The sequence below is a fragment of the Danio rerio genome, chromosome 13 (assembly GCF_052040795.2).
Source record: "Danio rerio strain M-AB ecotype USA chromosome 13, GRCz13ab, whole genome shotgun sequence".
NCBI classification, from domain to species: domain Eukaryota; kingdom Metazoa; phylum Chordata; class Actinopteri; order Cypriniformes; family Danionidae; genus Danio; species Danio rerio.
The window spans coordinates 24,624,201-24,641,719 of NC_141033.1; the positions used below are offsets into that span (position 1 = coordinate 24,624,201).

A 17,519-nucleotide genomic window follows, 5' to 3' on the forward strand; every position below is an offset into this window, starting at 1 on the left:
GGAAAAAGTGCATATAGTTGCCTTTCATTATTTTAAGTAAAGCTCAAACTGCTCAATTCATGAAGGTGAATTGTTAAAGGGCACATTACTGAAGTGTCCTGTACTTTAAGCATATTTACCCACACAGGTCCCCTTTCATGCTGTACTATGGCTTTTGGACGTGTCAAGAGCTGAGGCTGTCGGTTCTTGAACTGCACTGAACAGAAATCATTTTGTGTTGTCATTGTTATTTTTTGTTTTACCCCAGCCACAGACAAACAACAACAAAAACAGTGTAGTAAGCAGCAGCACCAAAGACAGCAGCATATCATCCACTGCACCAATGGTACTTCATCTTTACCTTTTTTATTTAACTCACCCATAGTCTTTCCTTCTCTTAGGCTTTGTTGAGTAAAATGCATTATCAGTTTGTCCCATACCTGTTGTTTTGATTCCACCGCTCATCACTCAATCCACTCAGATGAAGATGTGTGACGTTACTCATGCTTTTTGATGAGTTGAACTAAAACATCTGGTTTGTGCCTGTGGATTACTCTTCTGACTTCCTATTTTACCCAAACAAACTCGCAGGAGACAGCCTGACAGACAAATCATGTACAAAGAACTTTTCTTTTTTTTAAATATCTGGTCATGTTAATGTAAGTTTATATTCTCTTATGAATTGTACACAAGCCCCTTTTTTTAATCTCACAGTCGAGTCTCCAAGGGTAAAACAGGATCATTTCATGTCAGGAAGCAGAGCTGCTCTGTTTGTTCTGAAGATGCAGTCCCCAGCTTTGCATTATTGGTAACCAGTTGAAAAAAGTCAGAGGATATAATGAATGCTACAATTAATACATGCTCAAATTCGGGCAGTAAACACACATCCTGTCAAGAAACAGTGGGGTCTAAAAGTCTGAGATCATGACTCATTATTTGCAAGTGATTGTGATTAAAAAGGGATTGAAATGAAAATGTTGTATTGATAGATTTGTTAACACTGTTTGTATAAACATAACTAATATGAAAACATGGCAGCAATCAAAAATAGCACAATACTTGTGGCCAATATGTTATACAATGAATATAAATTAAATATTAAATGTGTGTTTTTTTTATTTGCTTTTTTTATTTAAATTTTTGTAGTTTCTTTTTTTCTGTTGAACCCAAAATGAGATATTTAGAATAATGTTGCAAACTGGTAACCATTGACTTCCATATTGTTATGAAGACATTCTTCAAAACATATTATTTTGTGTTCAACAAAAAAAAAACCTATAAATGTTTGTAAACACTTGAGGGCAACAAATGTAACATTTTTGGATGAACGCCCTGCAATTTTAGTATTTCAGATGTTTAATTTTGTCTTGCTTGTAATTTCATGCTTGTATTTTGTTATTTTGATAGTTTTCTTAATTTTTAATTTACATTTTCAACAAGGTCTCAGACTTTTGGCTTCTCTTTTCCTCATGATTTACAGTATGATTGACCAGTCCACAGCCCACACCAGGAAGTAGCTTGGTCTGACAGGCGATGATGTGTTTTTCTGAAATGCAGTTGTAGGAAATGAAGTTGTAATTGGCTCTCAGCATGTAGGGACTGCATCTTCAAGTCTGCGTTGACAGGTTGCTTATTAGAGGGTGTTGTGTTAGTGCTGGTGGAAATGAAGTAGGATCTAGTGTGCAAGACTGTTTGTTTATATGTGGTGGGTGTGTGGGGGTGGGGGTGTGTGTGTGGGTGTGTGTGTGTGTGTGTGTGTGTGTGTGTGTGCAGAAGTGGAATCAATGCTCTGTGTTTTCAGGAGAAATAACACACAGTTCTGTTATTGCATTGAAATCTAACTGTTTGTGTGGTGTTAATCATCTCTGTTTTGTCTGTGTGCTGTCGGTGACTGGGGCTGGTCTTGGAGAGAGACTTCTCAAGTCTAATTAACACTTGCTTTTCCACTGTGTTTCTATGGTTAACTGTACTCAATCCTCGCTTGCACATCCATTGACCTTCAGACGCTTTTACTAAATATTGCAGTTTGTATATAGTGGCCTCAAAATAGAGATAATTGAAAAATCACTTTATGTAATTTTTTGTTTGATTTATACTTAATTTACTCTAATTAGTTGAACTTATGTTTTATTTATAGCTTTTTTTGGTTATCAAACGATAACAAACACAAATCCAAGAGTTATTTAACGTGCAGTAGGTGATTGTTTTCAGAAACATTTTTTTTTTGTGCTGATTGAAGTCTCTTCACATTTCAATAGTAATGATTAAAGTAAATAACCTAAATGTATTAATGTGTATTTTTATATTCTGAGTAAGACATAAGACTGAAAAATGTTCTTCCAATTAAAATTTGATAATTCCCATAATTCTGATAAATAGCCCAAACTGTCTGTCAACAAATGTAGATTTGTACTTCTGCGCACGCCTGCTCACATAGATCTGCCATTTGCGCGAGCATGTGCACCGCATTCATTTCCACACGAAAGGAACAGAGCAGTAAAAACAAAAGCTGAATCAAAACTTTAAAACCCTAAATCAATACTGAAGTTAGTTTTGCACGCTGAAGAAAGGATGACACCATGACTGAAATATTTCTGTTAGACAGGTAATGTTCTGTTTTAAAACCATTTTTTCAGGTAAAGCTCATATAGATTTTATTGTTTTGTGAATGGGTTATATGCACGGAAGAGTTGTTCAGCTACTAAAATCTTCTGGCGAAAAATTGATTTGACTATTTTCAATTTCACAAGGGACCTTTTACAGCATCGATAATGTTGATTTTTATTTAGTTTAACAACAAAACATCAGTAAATAGCGCTATTCTGCCTAGCCTGCTTCACTGAGCTGAATTTGATTTTAAATTCACATTACATTGGGTCATTTTTGAACATTGACAACCTGTGATGCGCTCTCTATATTGTTTACCATGACACTCTGAATACTCGGTCTGAAATAGCATGCAAGTATGGCTTAGTAAGTGTAAGTGTAAAAAAAAGTAAGTGTAATTGCTGCACGCCGTCAGCCAACCACTGAGCATACAGTAGTGGCTTTAGAACAAAGCGTGTGAGAGAGTGAGACCAGCAATCCTTACATGCAGGAAATATTGCACATTATAACGAGTTTTGCTTGCTACACAACTGAAAACATGCTAGATGTAATACAGTTTTTCATTTGGAATTGTGGATTATAAAGTACTGTAAAGTTTCTAACTGACGAATGACATGATCTAGTGGATTGTCTACTGTCATTTTTTAGATGCGTGTTTGTGATTTCAGGAGGTGTGCAGTGGAGGGACTGTTTCAAACTATTATGCTAACGGTTAGCATTTTGGCAGATCACCTACTGCAGCTTTAATGTAGAACAAGCACATTTAATAATTTTTTTTTTTATTTCATATTTATTACAATTGCATTTTGGGTGTTTTACTGATTCTAATAATTATTTCAAGGGAAAATTCACCCAGAAATGAACATTCTCTCATCATTTACTCCACTTACAGCCTTCTCCTGTTCTAAACCTATTTGAGTTTATTTTTCTGTTGAACACAAGAAGATATTTTGAGAAGTTTTTTGTTTGTTTGTTTTTCAAACAGAAAAAAAGAAACACAAAGATAAAATCCACATGAAGGAGAATAAATGATGGTGTAATATTCATACTTGTCTGAACCATCCCTTTAATGTATTGTTATTTGTGCTCATCAAACATTATTATTATTATTATAAGCTTTATAATTTTAAGATATTGATTCTCTAACATTACTGAAACACCTATTATATCCATAAAATCACACTGAACAAAGTGCCTTATTTAAAATTGTATTGATTTATAATTTATTTGTTTGATTGATTTACTAAAAATAAAAAAGGTTTAAGTAATTACATTAATTAATGAATTTATTGCTCTTACCTTCTATCACACATTATCACTCAAGCTAATTTGATTGAATGACAAATTTTTAAACATTAATAATGCAGTGAAATTCCATGGATTTCGTTATATGTGAGATTTCTGTATAGAACCATTTTGGGGCCACTGTATCCATATTGCTGACTTAAGGGAAATGCGTAATCCTCCAGTGTCAGTGTTGGATGTTCATTCTGGCTCCTGTCCGTCAAGCTGGTGTAGTCCAGTGTCCTCATGCTAGTTGAGTTCTCTCAGCGCTGCATGGTAAACTCTCTCCTGCCTCCCCCCAGGAACCACAGACCACAGTCGTGCACAATCCAGCCGATGGCACCAAGGTAAGCCAGCTCTCTTAGCTCTGCCATTCAATTTGAGCTACTTCTAAAGCCACAACCTCAAACATTCACAAATAACACTCTAAACAGGGGCTTCCCTCATGCTCGTTTGGCTGGTTTGTGCAGGGCTTGGTGTGTTTTTCTGTGTGTGTGATGATGGGGTTTATCTGTGCTTGCTGGTGATTTTAATGTCTGTGTATTTGCTGATTTACAGTGTGTGTGCTATAGTTTATAGACATGGTGTATAGACTCTGTTTCTGTACTTCTTCTGTCTTCCCGCCTTCATCCGACCGTGTCTCCATCTTGCCCATTGTCTCTCTCTCTGTCTCTCTCATCACAGGGATCTACAGAGAGCTGTAACACCACAGAAGAGGAGGACATGAAAGGTAGGAAAGGTACAATATCAACTCTTCATGTACTCTGCATGTCTTCCTCTTCTTCTATGAGATTTACTGAACGAGGTACATTTACAGTAGTCAACTGGATTAAAATAGTTTCTGAAAGTTGTCCTAAGACAAGAGTGGATGTTGTTCAATAGTTTTAGGACAGCATGCTTATGATCCACTTCAAATGTTGACTACTGTATGTGTGCGCATATGAAATGCAAATATTGCTCAAACAGAATAATAGTTTGAATATCGATGGCCCCGTTTACACCTGATATATAAATCTGTTCTGTGACCACAGATTTTGAGGAGAGTGTCTGATTTTGCGATCTTGTAGTGGACAGCTATTCTTTCAGGACAGCTATATTGGTTTCTTTTAATTTAGAGTGTCAGTATGAAACCTTGTTTAATAAATCAAATTTAAGGTATTTTTTTTTACAATACAGTGTATAAGAAGTAGAGCTGGACAAAGATTAATTGTGATTAATGGCATCTAAAATAAAAGTTTTAAAGCCGCAGGTCAAGTGCCTTAGTGTCCCACCAGTGATGATTTACAGCCATATCGAACTGCTATTCTTGTGATATTGCGTTTTTATAACAGTTCAACGGCATAATCGTGTGTATAAAAAAGAAAATCAAGCACGGAGAGTTTAAAACCCCTTTTGTATGAGGAACTACTTTCTTCTGCCATTGCAGAAGAAATGCCTATAAATAAAAACAAAAGCCTATTTTATGCAGTTTGCATGGCTTGTGTGCTACAAATTGAATGAGTTTCTAATTTTCAATTTTGTATTGTCCGCATTAACCTTTGTTCACACATCAAGCAAGCATAAAAGTTGTTTTTTTTGCCAATTAAGGGATTTTTTTTCATAATTTGCCATTTTAAACACTTGTTACTAATGAAATATCTTAAAATGCTCATTAACAGAGGACAATGGAAACCCAGCTTGATAGAAGAACCCAAAATTCTTTGGTTGAACATTTATACCAGGTGTAAACAGGGTCTTTTCAAACCCTTAAATAAGAAATAATGGTAACGAGGGCCAGAGGGAATCAGTATATTATACTGATACAAGCCATGATTTATTGGGCGTTAGATTGCTTCGCAAAGAATGAACATTCATGGGATGATAATGGCTTTGTATGAGATAGACTTGACATCTTTAGATGCATTGCTGGTCAGCTCTATCGTACTGTAGTATTATCAAGCAAAGCAAGGGTCAGCCTGACTGATTGCTCTCATGAATCAGCACAAGCTCTGCAATGAAAAAGAGCCGTGCTGTGAATGCCAGAGTTACCATGACACTGATGAATCACAAAGTTTTGTGTTTGTATAACGAATGGACACAATATCTGAGGGAATATTGGCTTTACAGGCAGTGACCTTTACAGGCAACAAATAGCCCTTGCGAGAGTCCCTCAGCCTTCGTATCGCATCTCAGTGTGTTGTTTATTGAGTCACATGCTGGTTCATTACAGCTCAGCAATATTACACTACACTTCAACTCAATTATCCACTAGCTTGCTGACATTCATCATCAGATTGGCCCTTTTGCTAAATTTCGAGCTTGTATGTTGCCTTTTTAGGGCTGTTATATGATAAATATGCTCGTGTGTTGGTCATTATATAAAAGCAGAGGTTTAATGGGTCAGTAGAGATTTAGAGTTGTTCATTACTGGACATTGATGTTTTAGGTACACTAAGAGTCATCAATATACTGGAGTCAAACCCTCAAACACCCAAGCACTGATATAGACGTACACTACCATTGCAAAGATTTTGTGTGTGGAAAGAAGCTGATGTTTATTGTGCAAAGATTAATTGGAAAGAAATGTAGACGTTTTTTAAAAAATCAATATAAAAAAATGTCTTTTTGACTTTTACATCAATTCAGAAACAGTATGTGAAAATGTATCATAGTGTCTACCCTTTTCATCATTGATAATAATAAAATAATTATTTTTTTTGGATCATGTAAAACAAAAGCTTAAGACTGATTTCACACGACCGCCATTTTAAAAACTAAATCGAGGCTGTGGTGAGAAACCCGGAAGTATCGCCTGGAGTCACAAAGGAACGTTGTGTACCTGGTTGTATATCTTGTCAGTGAAGAGAAAGTGACACAAATTTGTCATTTCACCACCTTCCGAGAGACCCGAAGGTGCGTTGTAAAATGGATCGGTAAAATAAAAAGGAATATCGGATCTCATTTTCAGCTAAGTTAAAGGAAATGGCACGAGATACCTAACATTATCTTTTCCAGACAAACATTTAAAGATGACATTTATCAAACTTAAGTTAATGAACTGATTCTTTCACTATATTAGACTTGTCACGATACTGAATTTCGGCACCAATTGGTACTAAAAAAAAAGAAAGTCAATTTCCCCCTAACATTTAAATGCAAACACTGTGGATTTACCATAGTATTCACTAGTGCTCAACAGAAATTACTAATTGGCTGTGAAGGTCATCAGTTCACTGCTCTTAATTGATGTTTACTGAGTATAAACACAGATGAGCGATCCACTGATGAATCGACTAATCTTCGCGGCTTTAAAATGATCCAGTGTCTGTGTATCTGTTTGCACTCGGTGAACCTCTAAGGCCAATTACAGTCATTTTTGTGTTTTTGTTGTCTTTACTGGTGAATAATATAGCAAATCAGCAGTGTTTAAGAACGCTAATAAATGTTAGCGGGAAATTTAAGTTTTTCAAAATTTCATTTTCAGGACAACACAATTAAAGACAACACGAGGGTGTGCTACAGAGGACTGCATTGTGTTATCACTCACAGGGTTACATAGTCTGAAGCATGGAAAGCGTCCCCACGATGTTACCTGGTGCCATGAACAAAAGCCTATAAGGACACTAAAGCGTATTACTCTATTCTCCTTATTCTTCGTGTACGAGCAGACACAGCCATTTGAATCTTTTTGCTTAAGACTTCCGATCTCATTCAGTTCCATTAGTTTTTAGACATTAAAACAGCTTGTTTTGCTGCTTGAAGTTGCAAACTGATAATTTCTCATTAAATTATTCTATTTTGTCTCTATAGTCATGCAAACACTTGTTTGTATGGCAAGAAGTTTGACCATTTTCTGCCGTTTAATATTCCTAGTCATTTCTCTCATAGGCAACTGAATTGAAAGTTCTAAAACAATCGCAAACGAGCGCACCTCCCCATTGAAGAATAAGGTCAATAAAGAGATTTTGTTTGATGCCTGATTTTATTATTATGTTTTTATTGTTGAAATTAAACTTAGCTGAATAATATTAAAGTGATGTTTACACCATATCAGCACTTTGAAATCGCGGCAACAGCTGGAGGTTTGTAGTTGTTGCATGTTGTTGCAATGTTTGCATTACTGATCCTATACTACCGGGTTTCTTCCCACCGCAGCCTCGCTTTCGTTTTTTTAAATGGCGACCGCGTGAAATAAGCATATGGCTGCTCAAAATTTGAACCTAAATGATATGAATCAATTTTATTTCAAAATAAACTAAAATAAAAAACTCATTTTAAATTGGAATAATATTAAACAGTATTAATAATTGTAACTTTTTTGTTATCTCAATGATCTTAGATTTTTTTTTTTTTACGGTAGTGTCTCTAACCGTAACCGTATAGCATGATTTTGGGTAAATAAGAGGTTGGGACATTAAAAAGGAATATTAAAATATTTCAAAATTAAACTTTGAGACTTTTTATCATATTAATCGATTCAAACTGGTTAATAGTTTTAAATAACTGTCTACTAGTAGCCCTCTGAGGGTTAAATCTCACAAACCATCCGCTTGCGTCATAGCAGAGAGGCCCAAAAATCTCACATTCTGTACCAAGGTGAAAATATGTCCCAGACAGAGAAGTCTTTTAGCTTTTTTTCAAACTCCATGTAAACACAAACAGTTGTATAACATGTCCTTGAACTGAGGTAATGGAGAGGTTGTGGTTTTTGCTTTTAGCTTTTAATGTGTAGTATTATCTTTTACTGATTGCTTTCTTCTCTTAATTTGAATGTTTGTCAAGTTTAAGAACATTGTGTGTGTGCTGTTGATATTTCTTATACAAATTGTTTAATCATTAAGCATTTAAATATAGCACAAACAGGCTTGTGGTATAACTTCCCACAACAAATATGACATTTTCCCCCCTGATTGTGTGTGTTAGTGTCGGTGGGAGGGGTTAGCAGTGACAGTGCAGTGGTCAGCCAGTGCAGTGGCTCCGAGGAGCCCAGTCCCGCTCCTCAGGCCCAGACTGAGGCCTCTCCCCCCTGCCCACCGGCCTGTAAGTCAACTGCTACAGCAGTGACCTTATCAGCTGTTTCTCCAACTCCCTGCTGGACTCATCTGATCTCTACCTCACATACTCTCCGTTCCTACTGTTAACCTAGAGGATCTCACTTTTCTCCACTTCTCATTACTCAATGCACTAGATTAATATATCTGGCTGAGATGGACAAATGCCCTAGTCATGTGGTTTTCTATCAGTGTGAAAGGGGTCATACCATATATTGTATTTAGTTTTTTTATTATAATTTTTTTGTGTGCATTTTAATGCCTTTTCTCGTTTTTTAGCAACAAAAGCATTTAAGCCACAAACCAAACCCATCAGCTTCGTGGAGAATCATAATATTATCTACTGTGATTTGAGGAAAATAATCAGAAAATCTAGCTAAAAGACAAAAGTTCAAGATTGTGTACTTTACAGTAGGAAAGAACTACAGTTTAAGCATTGTGAATGACGCAATTTAATTAAAGCAACACATTATTATGTTACTGTTCATTTATTTATTTATTGTTAATGGTAAAGTTGAAGTCAGAATTATTAGCCCCCTGAATTATTAGCCGCCGTTAATTTTTCCCAATTTCTGTTTAATGGAGAGAAGATATTTTTCAACACATTTTTAAACTTAATAGTTTTAATAACTCATTTCTAATAACCGATTTATTTTATCTTTGCCATGATGACAGCAAAAAATATTTGACTAGATATTTTTCAAGACACTTCTATACAGCTTATAGTGACATTTAAAGGCTTAACTAGGTTAACTAGGTTAACTTGGCAGGTTAGGGTAATTAGGCAAGTTATTGTATAATGATGGTTTGTTCTGTAGACTATTGAAAAAAAAAATGCTTAAAGTGGCTAATGATTTTGTCCTTAAAGTTTTTTTTTTTTAAAGTCAAGACTTCTTTTATTCTAGCCGAAATAAAACAAACAAGACTTTCTCCAGAAGAAAAAATATTTTCAAACATACTATGAAAATTTCCTTACCCTGTTAAACATTGGAAAATATTTAAAACAGGGAAAAAAATCAAAGGGGGGCTAATAATTCTGACTTCAACTGTATATCTACATAAACAAAATGTTTAAAGTTTACAGCAAAATATACATACAGGTACAAATCATGCAGTATTTTGAGAGCATAGTGAATACTATACAATTTACAGTCATTCTTGGGAGCGGGTGAAGCTAAATATCTCTTTTGGTGTGCATTGCTCACCCGGAGGGATTTTGTTTGTACAGCATTATGGGTAATGTAGTTTTTCTGCATGAATTCCACAAATAAACACAGCTGCAATGCAAACAGATTTTCTTTATATTATATTATATTATATTATATTATATTATATTATATTATATTATATTATATTATATTATATTAAAAATGATCTGGTAAACCTTAGTAGAAATAAACATTTATTTTTATTTGTTTTTCTGTTGTAAATGCTGCCAAAGTAAACAAGTCTTGTTATTACCTAGATTCTTAGTTATTTATTACCTTTTCTTTTTATTGTTCTTTTCATAGTATAAGCTTTTTTACTCTGAAGAGTAAGGAAATTTGTATTCCTTGTGATATGACCCCTTTAAGATAATATGATGATTTCTATTTTTATGACCGTAAGTCGTCATCGGATTCATCAGAAACTAAATTTGTGCCACTTGCTGGTGCATTGAAGAACAGAGATTGTCTGATTTTTGCCCTTTACTCGTGTGCGTCCTCACCCCTGACATGGAAAGAATTGCACTGACCTTCTCAGTCAGAGTGACCTTTTCATTTATTTATCTGTGTGACACTGAATACTTTGAGTGTGACAGATGAGCAGAGGGCTCATGCTGAGACTGTACATCTCTCAACACATGCACACACTGTGCCTAGATCTTTGCTCTTCTGGTGCTCTTCATTAACCCCTGCTGCTTATTCCACTGTGTAGTGTATGTAGTGTATTAATACCATAACACTGGCTATATGTTTGCATCTTTGTCTGTCTGCTTAAGTATAGTCACTGCTCAAACCACTGAACCAGACTGCTGCAGGTCTCTGATTACAAAAAAAAAACATGAGATGAGATCTGCCACCATCTGCTGGACTGTTAAATCAAATGCTGCCAGCTCTCTGATTCAGTGTGTTGCAGTATTGCTGGACATACTGTAATCCTCTAGATGATTTTCAAACATATTTTTTCATGTCTGCTAGTGTGTTTTGTTGATCAAATTCAGCAATTATATAACTACCAGCTTTATTTTTGCTGTTTTGTGTGTGGCAAGCTGTGAACCATTATTCAGTGGTTTAAGCATGGTTTGCTGACATTATTATAAATGATATTTTATGTACTGTAGCACATCTTAATAGAGGTCAGTGGGTCTCATTTCTGCTCTCTATTTTTGCTAATTTTAATTTAGAAATTTCAGTTATAATCTTAATAATAGTTAATATAGGAAGACTTAATGGGCTCGGCCCACCTGTTGAGAGTAACTGAGCTAGATGTATGAGTTTGTGACTGTGGCTATGTTTGGAATAGTATACTATCTTATTAATATCTAGAATGACTATTTTTCATTCCCCAGAGAACAGTTCTTAGAAAAACCATTGTATTAATAACGTATGGAATGTATTCAAATTGTTAAGAAACTTTTTTTCCACTGAAAAGAACCTTTTGTTGATTGGGAAGAATACTTAACCCTCCTGTTGTCTGTGTACAGCCTTCACAAAAGTGAAATTGTAAATTGTTTTTCTTTCTTTTTTCTAATGTTCGATTTCATTTTAGAGTAAGTCTTAAAGTGAAAAAGGAAAAAAAAGAGCATTGTTTAGGTTTTTTTCTGCTGTTAAAATGGTGCCTGGGCTATTTTTGACCCATAAGCAGTGCTTAATTTGAGCCAAATCCTGTTCCGGAAAATATCCATCAGATATTCATGTTTTGCATTCCCATATTTATTTTACCAGATCCGGCATTAACTTGTGCCTGGTAAATACCTAGGTGTATGTGAGAAAGTGAAATGAGTGCAAGCAAAGGCTGTGCGGATTGTGTGTGCATGCATACACATGACGATAGGCATCATGCGCAAGTTAAAGAAAAAGTCACATTTAACTATTGGCCCTCAATAATATTTCTGCCAATCAGCTTTCTTATGTTTTCAATCACTCTCATTGGTTGGTAATTGTTTATGGCAAAAACATAATGGCATAAAATAATGACAAAATGGCCAACCTAAATAATATTTGTATTTTCAAAATAGCAAAGAGGCAGTCACGCATATTTAAATTTTTTAAAACCACGAGTAAATCTGATTATGAGCCTGATCAAAAGAGAAGATGATCTTCATCTTGAGAAGATGAAACTGTGCAAATGGATCAGGATAACGGGAGACAGAAGCAAAGCGATCTCAAGTCAGCCACAGAACATGATAGAAGAGCTAACTGTGGGCTCTTTACGATTAGACTGAGTCATTTAATTATTATTTTCACTTGGCACATAATAGTGAAGTGAACTGAATAGTGATTGTTCATATGATTTATTTTTGTAGCTACATGTTTTTATTAACCATGACTGACCTATAACATTATATGGCACAAAATAATTAAAGACCATTCAGAAACGTGATGCTCTTTTTTTTGCGCTATCACTGTTTAATGACGTTATGTTTTGGGAAAACTAAAATTATTTGGTGGACGTCAGTCACGATAATGTTTATTTCCTGGTTTTGTTCTGAAAATTATTCATTTACAAATTAAGCACTGCCTGTAAGTCAACAGGAGGGTTAAATGTTAAAGGTTCATCAAGGAACCATTATTACCAAATACAAACTTTCATTAAAAGCATGAGAAATGCACATTTTCCTGGTGTTCTTTGATGCCAGTATACTCATTTTATTCTGAAGGTAAGGTAGTATACTATTCTGTCCACAATTTCTCTCACTATGTAGTGCTTTCTATGTTCGTCATACTTTTGTTTTGCCGTGGCTTTGCATGCGTGTGTGCTTAGTTGCCATTTTGTTTATTTGTGCCGTTGTCTTGCAGCTGATCCACCACATGATGTTAAGAATGTTGCTTGGAGCAGTTCAGGTCAGAGCTCCTGTCCTGATTTAGAGCCTGCTGTACCTGCTCCAGCCTCTACAACAGCAGGGGGCAGCAGCGTAAACAGGCAGCAGTGTAAGTTTGAGACCGTGTACTTGGTGACTGAAATATAATATATCTAAATAATAGCCCTGATATTCCCTCTGGCTTTGCAAGAGTTCCCGCAGTTCACCATGTTACATTAGGTGAAACATCCATCCATATGTACAATGAGGTCATTCAAGAGTCAATTATTCGAACTTTATAGTCAGCTGAGCTCAGAAAAGTTTAAAAACCAAGTCATTCAAGACCTGTGCTTGTGCTAAAACCAAGATGCTTGAAAGATGTTTGCGCTTTACAGCTGAATGAGAGGTTAGGAACATAAAGCGGGTTTGCGATTTTTAAATAACAGACACGGATAAAACTAAACGATTGAGTCCTTGTGTGTTTTTCTCTAATCACCAGCACGAAAGCAGGAGATCATTAAAATCACAGAGCAGCTGATTGAGGCCATCAACAATGGAGATTTTGAAGCTTACACGTAAGTACTGTTTATATATGGCTGATTCATCTACATCTAATATTTTTGTTGGTACTTGGTGGATGTTGAAGTATTTAAGTAAACTAATGCTTTCTGTGGTATAACTAGGCCAGAAGGAATCTCCTGACGTTTTTTGCTATTTCTGCTGAGAATTTTGGTAAAAATATGCAGATTTCTGTGGAATTATTTTGGGAGTGTCATAATTAAAACCTTAATATGTGAAATAAAAATTATATATATTTTTTACTTGTATTTAATGTTTAAAATGCAAATCCAATTAGATTCATTTTATTTGGTGAACAAAGGAAGTCTCTCATATATCTACTTTAAGACAGAAAATATTACTGTACAAACTGCATTGTACATGAATCAGATGAACATTTTTATATTAGTCAATAATATTACTGTAATTTAAAATCTAAACGAATATAGAAATTACATACATTTACTCAAGTAAATGAACATAACTTATGATGGGCTAAAAATCTGGGAAATCTGCAGAATTCTGCACGCGCAGATTCCGTGTGGGTCTGGGTATAACATGCATACTCACTAATTTTATCCACTTGTTAAATAATTCCCTTCCAAACTTGTTTAAAACACAAATAATTTCCTACAATAGCAACATACTCTAATTACAACTAATTTACAATTAAAACAGCCACCTCATTTGGTTCACCATGCTAAAACCCGTTTGGGCTTTGGCACTACCCACCACGTTTTCTTTCTTTATGGCATACATTTGTAAATGCTGCTCAGATTTTTTTCGGCTGCACATATCCATTAATCAGCTGTTCACCTCACAGCTGCGTTACAAGATTGAGATCTGGAGACTGTGGAGGCCATTAAAGTATAGTAAACTTGTTATCTTTAGTAAACCAGTTTGAGATGATCTGGGTTTTGTTACATGGCACATAGGGAGAATAGCCAGTAGAAGATGGGTTATCTATGGTCAAACATGAATTGACATGGTCAGCAAAACCACTCAGGATGTGTGTGATGTTGATGATGAACAATTGACCCTTTGCAGAAAGTTTGATTGACAGGCGAACCATCCAGCCAATCATAATGCGGATTTTCTGTGCCCCGTCACTGGAGAACACTTTCTCTGACAAGCAGAACAGCCAGATTACCCAGGCATAGTAGAGTAAAATCTGTGATTTAACATGAAAAATTGTGAAGATGTGCTCCTATAGAATTCACAATGCAGACAGACTGGGCATATATTTAGTCTTTTCCTGAAACACAGAGAAGTGTATGAAATGGATATGATTATGTGGACTGCCCCACTATCAGCTGTCAGTCAACTTGGATAACTCAAATGTTAATAAAATGTATAACTCAATGTGAGGACTCGAAACTGATGAATAATCTTCTCTGTTATTGGAATAGGACAGCTCTCAAAACTTTAGTTCATGAATATGTGACATGACAACAACAACCAGTGAAAGCTTGTCAGACAGTGAGAAGGGGGACAGGGCTCTGCAAAGGGTTAATATGTGTGTGCAAAGATGTTCTCCCTCACACCATTCTACTACTAACACCTTGAGCTGGTGATACAAAACATGGATGAATACATGTTTTCATGTTGTTTATGCCGAACAACACATTAGATCAGGCAACCTTTTTCCAATTTGGGCCGATTTTGGTGAGCAATTGCAAACTGCAAGCCTCAGTTTTCTGTCATCAAGAGTGTCATTCCCCAGCTGCTGTAGCTCTCCTGCTTCAAGGTTGTGTGTTCAGAATTGTTTTCCTGCAGACCACATTTTGCCTTTCTGGCATCTGCAATGCATAACCTCCAATTTAACTGGATAGTTTCTCTTTTTGTCAACATTCAGCTGATTGTATATTTATTGATCAGTTGTGCAGGTTTACCTCATAAACTGGCAAATCAGTGTATTTATTTAGCACATATAGCAGATACATTACATTTAACAAAAGGTACTTATTTATTATATATATTATTTTATTTATATTGTTTTATTTTTGATTTATATGGGTATTATATCACAAAATGCACAAGCATGTTTACCTTCAACATGCATACAGTTAAAGTAAACAGCCTATTAAAATGATCAATCACAGGGTTGTTGTCATTTTTTCTAAAATATGAAAACTAAATGGCAGGGTTTTTTTAGTGTCAGAGCTTCATTTTGTAAAAAGAACTGATATTATTATATTTATCTATTGTCTGTGGCGTCAGTGGATGTGTAGGTTTAGATTACATTACATCTTTACTGTTCCAGGAGGATCTGTGACCCTGGCCTGACCTCGTTTGAGCCGGAGGCACTTGGAAACCTGGTTGAGGGAATGGATTTCCACAAGTTCTACTTCGAGAACTGTAAGCCCCATGTATTATAGCATTAAAGCTATAAGTTTGTTGGACACATGGGCATCACAAGCCCAATTTTCACCTCTCATCACACCACAGCTTTGTCATCGAAAATGTGGTCCTTAAAATACATTTTGCTCTTTTAATTTAAAAATTGAACAGTCAAGCACTGAAACGATTCACTCATATGAACTGCACATCAGAGTGATTGACAGAGATAGAAACATTGTGTGTATTAAAAATGGTTTTGGATTTAATAATGGTCCAGATCATGAAAATGTAGACTATGTTATGATGTAATCTTTATGATATTTTGATTTTTAATGAATGAAAACAAATCCAAATCTTGAGTATTACAAGTGGTTTGTACTCTGACATAAAATGCAAACAGTAAACAAGGTGTGTGTGAGATCAGAATGATGTGTAGGCCTATTTGGCTCATTCAGTACTCATATAATACATTTCCTGTGCAATATAGTGGAATACTGCTATAAGATTAGTATACAACCCCACCATATTAGTCAAAGGCCCATACTGATCATGTCTGTATTTGCTGTCTGTGTTTTATTACAGTGCTGAGTAAGAACAGCAAGCCTGTGCACACAACCATACTTAACCCACACGTGCACCTGATTGGAGAGGATGCCGCCTGCATCGCCTATATCCGCCTGACGCAGTACATCGACGGCCAGGGCCGGCCACGCAGCAGCCAGTCAGAAGAGACACGTGTGTGGCACCGCAGAGATGCCAAGTGGCTCAACATCCACTTCCACTGCTCTGGAGCGCCTGCCGCACCTCTACAGTGAACCAGACAGGCCAAAGGTACATACGGATTGATAAAAACCTTTAAGGGTCATGAATGACCATCTAAGCAAGGATTTTTCACACCTCTGATTCGAAAAAAAAGGAAGGAACAGGTGTGTTTTCACCTGTGTTGAGGTAGGGGTGTTATTACATGCATGAAAACAATTAGATCTTTTTCAAAGACCTGTAACATGTCTCTAAAACTGACATAAAATAAAATAAAAATTACCTTCAAAACTGTAACAAATTGTCTCTAGAACAGACCAATGTCAAAACAAATGTATGTGTGTGTGAGCATGTGCCATCAAACTCAAATAAGGCTCCGATGTTCTGCTCGACCAAATATCAGAAGTTGCGTGTGTCTTCACAGATTTGTTTTGTCGTGCAGGTATCATAGACCTCTTTGTGACGCAGCCTTATAAATAGGCCATCCACATATCACATTTTTTTTGCGTGCAACATATGTGCGTATTTCAGGTACACCCAGGTGAAAACGTCTCTTTTCAGACAAACTTTAAAATGAACTTTTCAAAATGCCGTACCGCAAGTCATGTTTCAAGAACTGACCGATCCGCTTAATATTTTGTAAGGAATATACACCTTTCGGTTACTTCAGACAAACACAAAACACCCAAACACCAAATGCCTTTTAAATCTCTTTATTAATAAAACTTCATGGTTGATGGTCACTGAGCAACGACAAAGGAGCAACCTCAAAGCACGTTGACTATGCTGAAGGAAGCGATGCGATTAAGCTTTCAGAATTGTGCTTTTAGACGCAATATATGAATGACTTACAAATGGCCTTATGTATCAACGCTGTGTATGCACAAAAACTTTACGTACGCCAGATTTCATGCCCACGTTTGGATTTACTAACGATGAAATGAACATCATCATTCACA

General features: G+C 35.8%; 1 protein-coding gene across 50 annotated transcripts in view; it reads left to right on the plus strand.

Moving 5' to 3' along the window:
* Positions 1 to 17,519, plus strand: part of camk2g2 (calcium/calmodulin-dependent protein kinase (CaM kinase) II gamma 2) — a 118,037-nt gene that overhangs the window by 96,333 nt on the left and 4,185 nt on the right. For 4 of the 50 annotated variants that reach the window (XM_087279284.1, XM_087279290.1, XM_087279295.1 and 1 more), the window contains 6 exons: positions 4,555 to 4,609; positions 8,773 to 8,889; positions 12,902 to 13,033; positions 13,403 to 13,478; positions 15,725 to 15,819; positions 16,384 to 16,632. In XM_087279284.1, the coding sequence (XP_087135410.1) occupies positions 4,555 to 4,609; positions 8,773 to 8,889; positions 12,902 to 13,033; positions 13,403 to 13,478; positions 15,725 to 15,819; positions 16,384 to 16,616 (708 nt within the window). In that variant the 3' untranslated portion in view covers positions 16,617 to 16,632. Of the gene's footprint in view, positions 1 to 247; positions 326 to 4,172; positions 4,218 to 4,554; positions 4,610 to 8,772; positions 8,890 to 12,901; positions 13,034 to 13,402; positions 13,479 to 15,724; positions 15,820 to 16,383; positions 16,633 to 17,519 lie in introns of all 50 variants that reach the window. The other 46 variants (XM_087279285.1, XM_087279293.1, XM_087279297.1 and 43 more) reach the window with 21 other exon arrangements.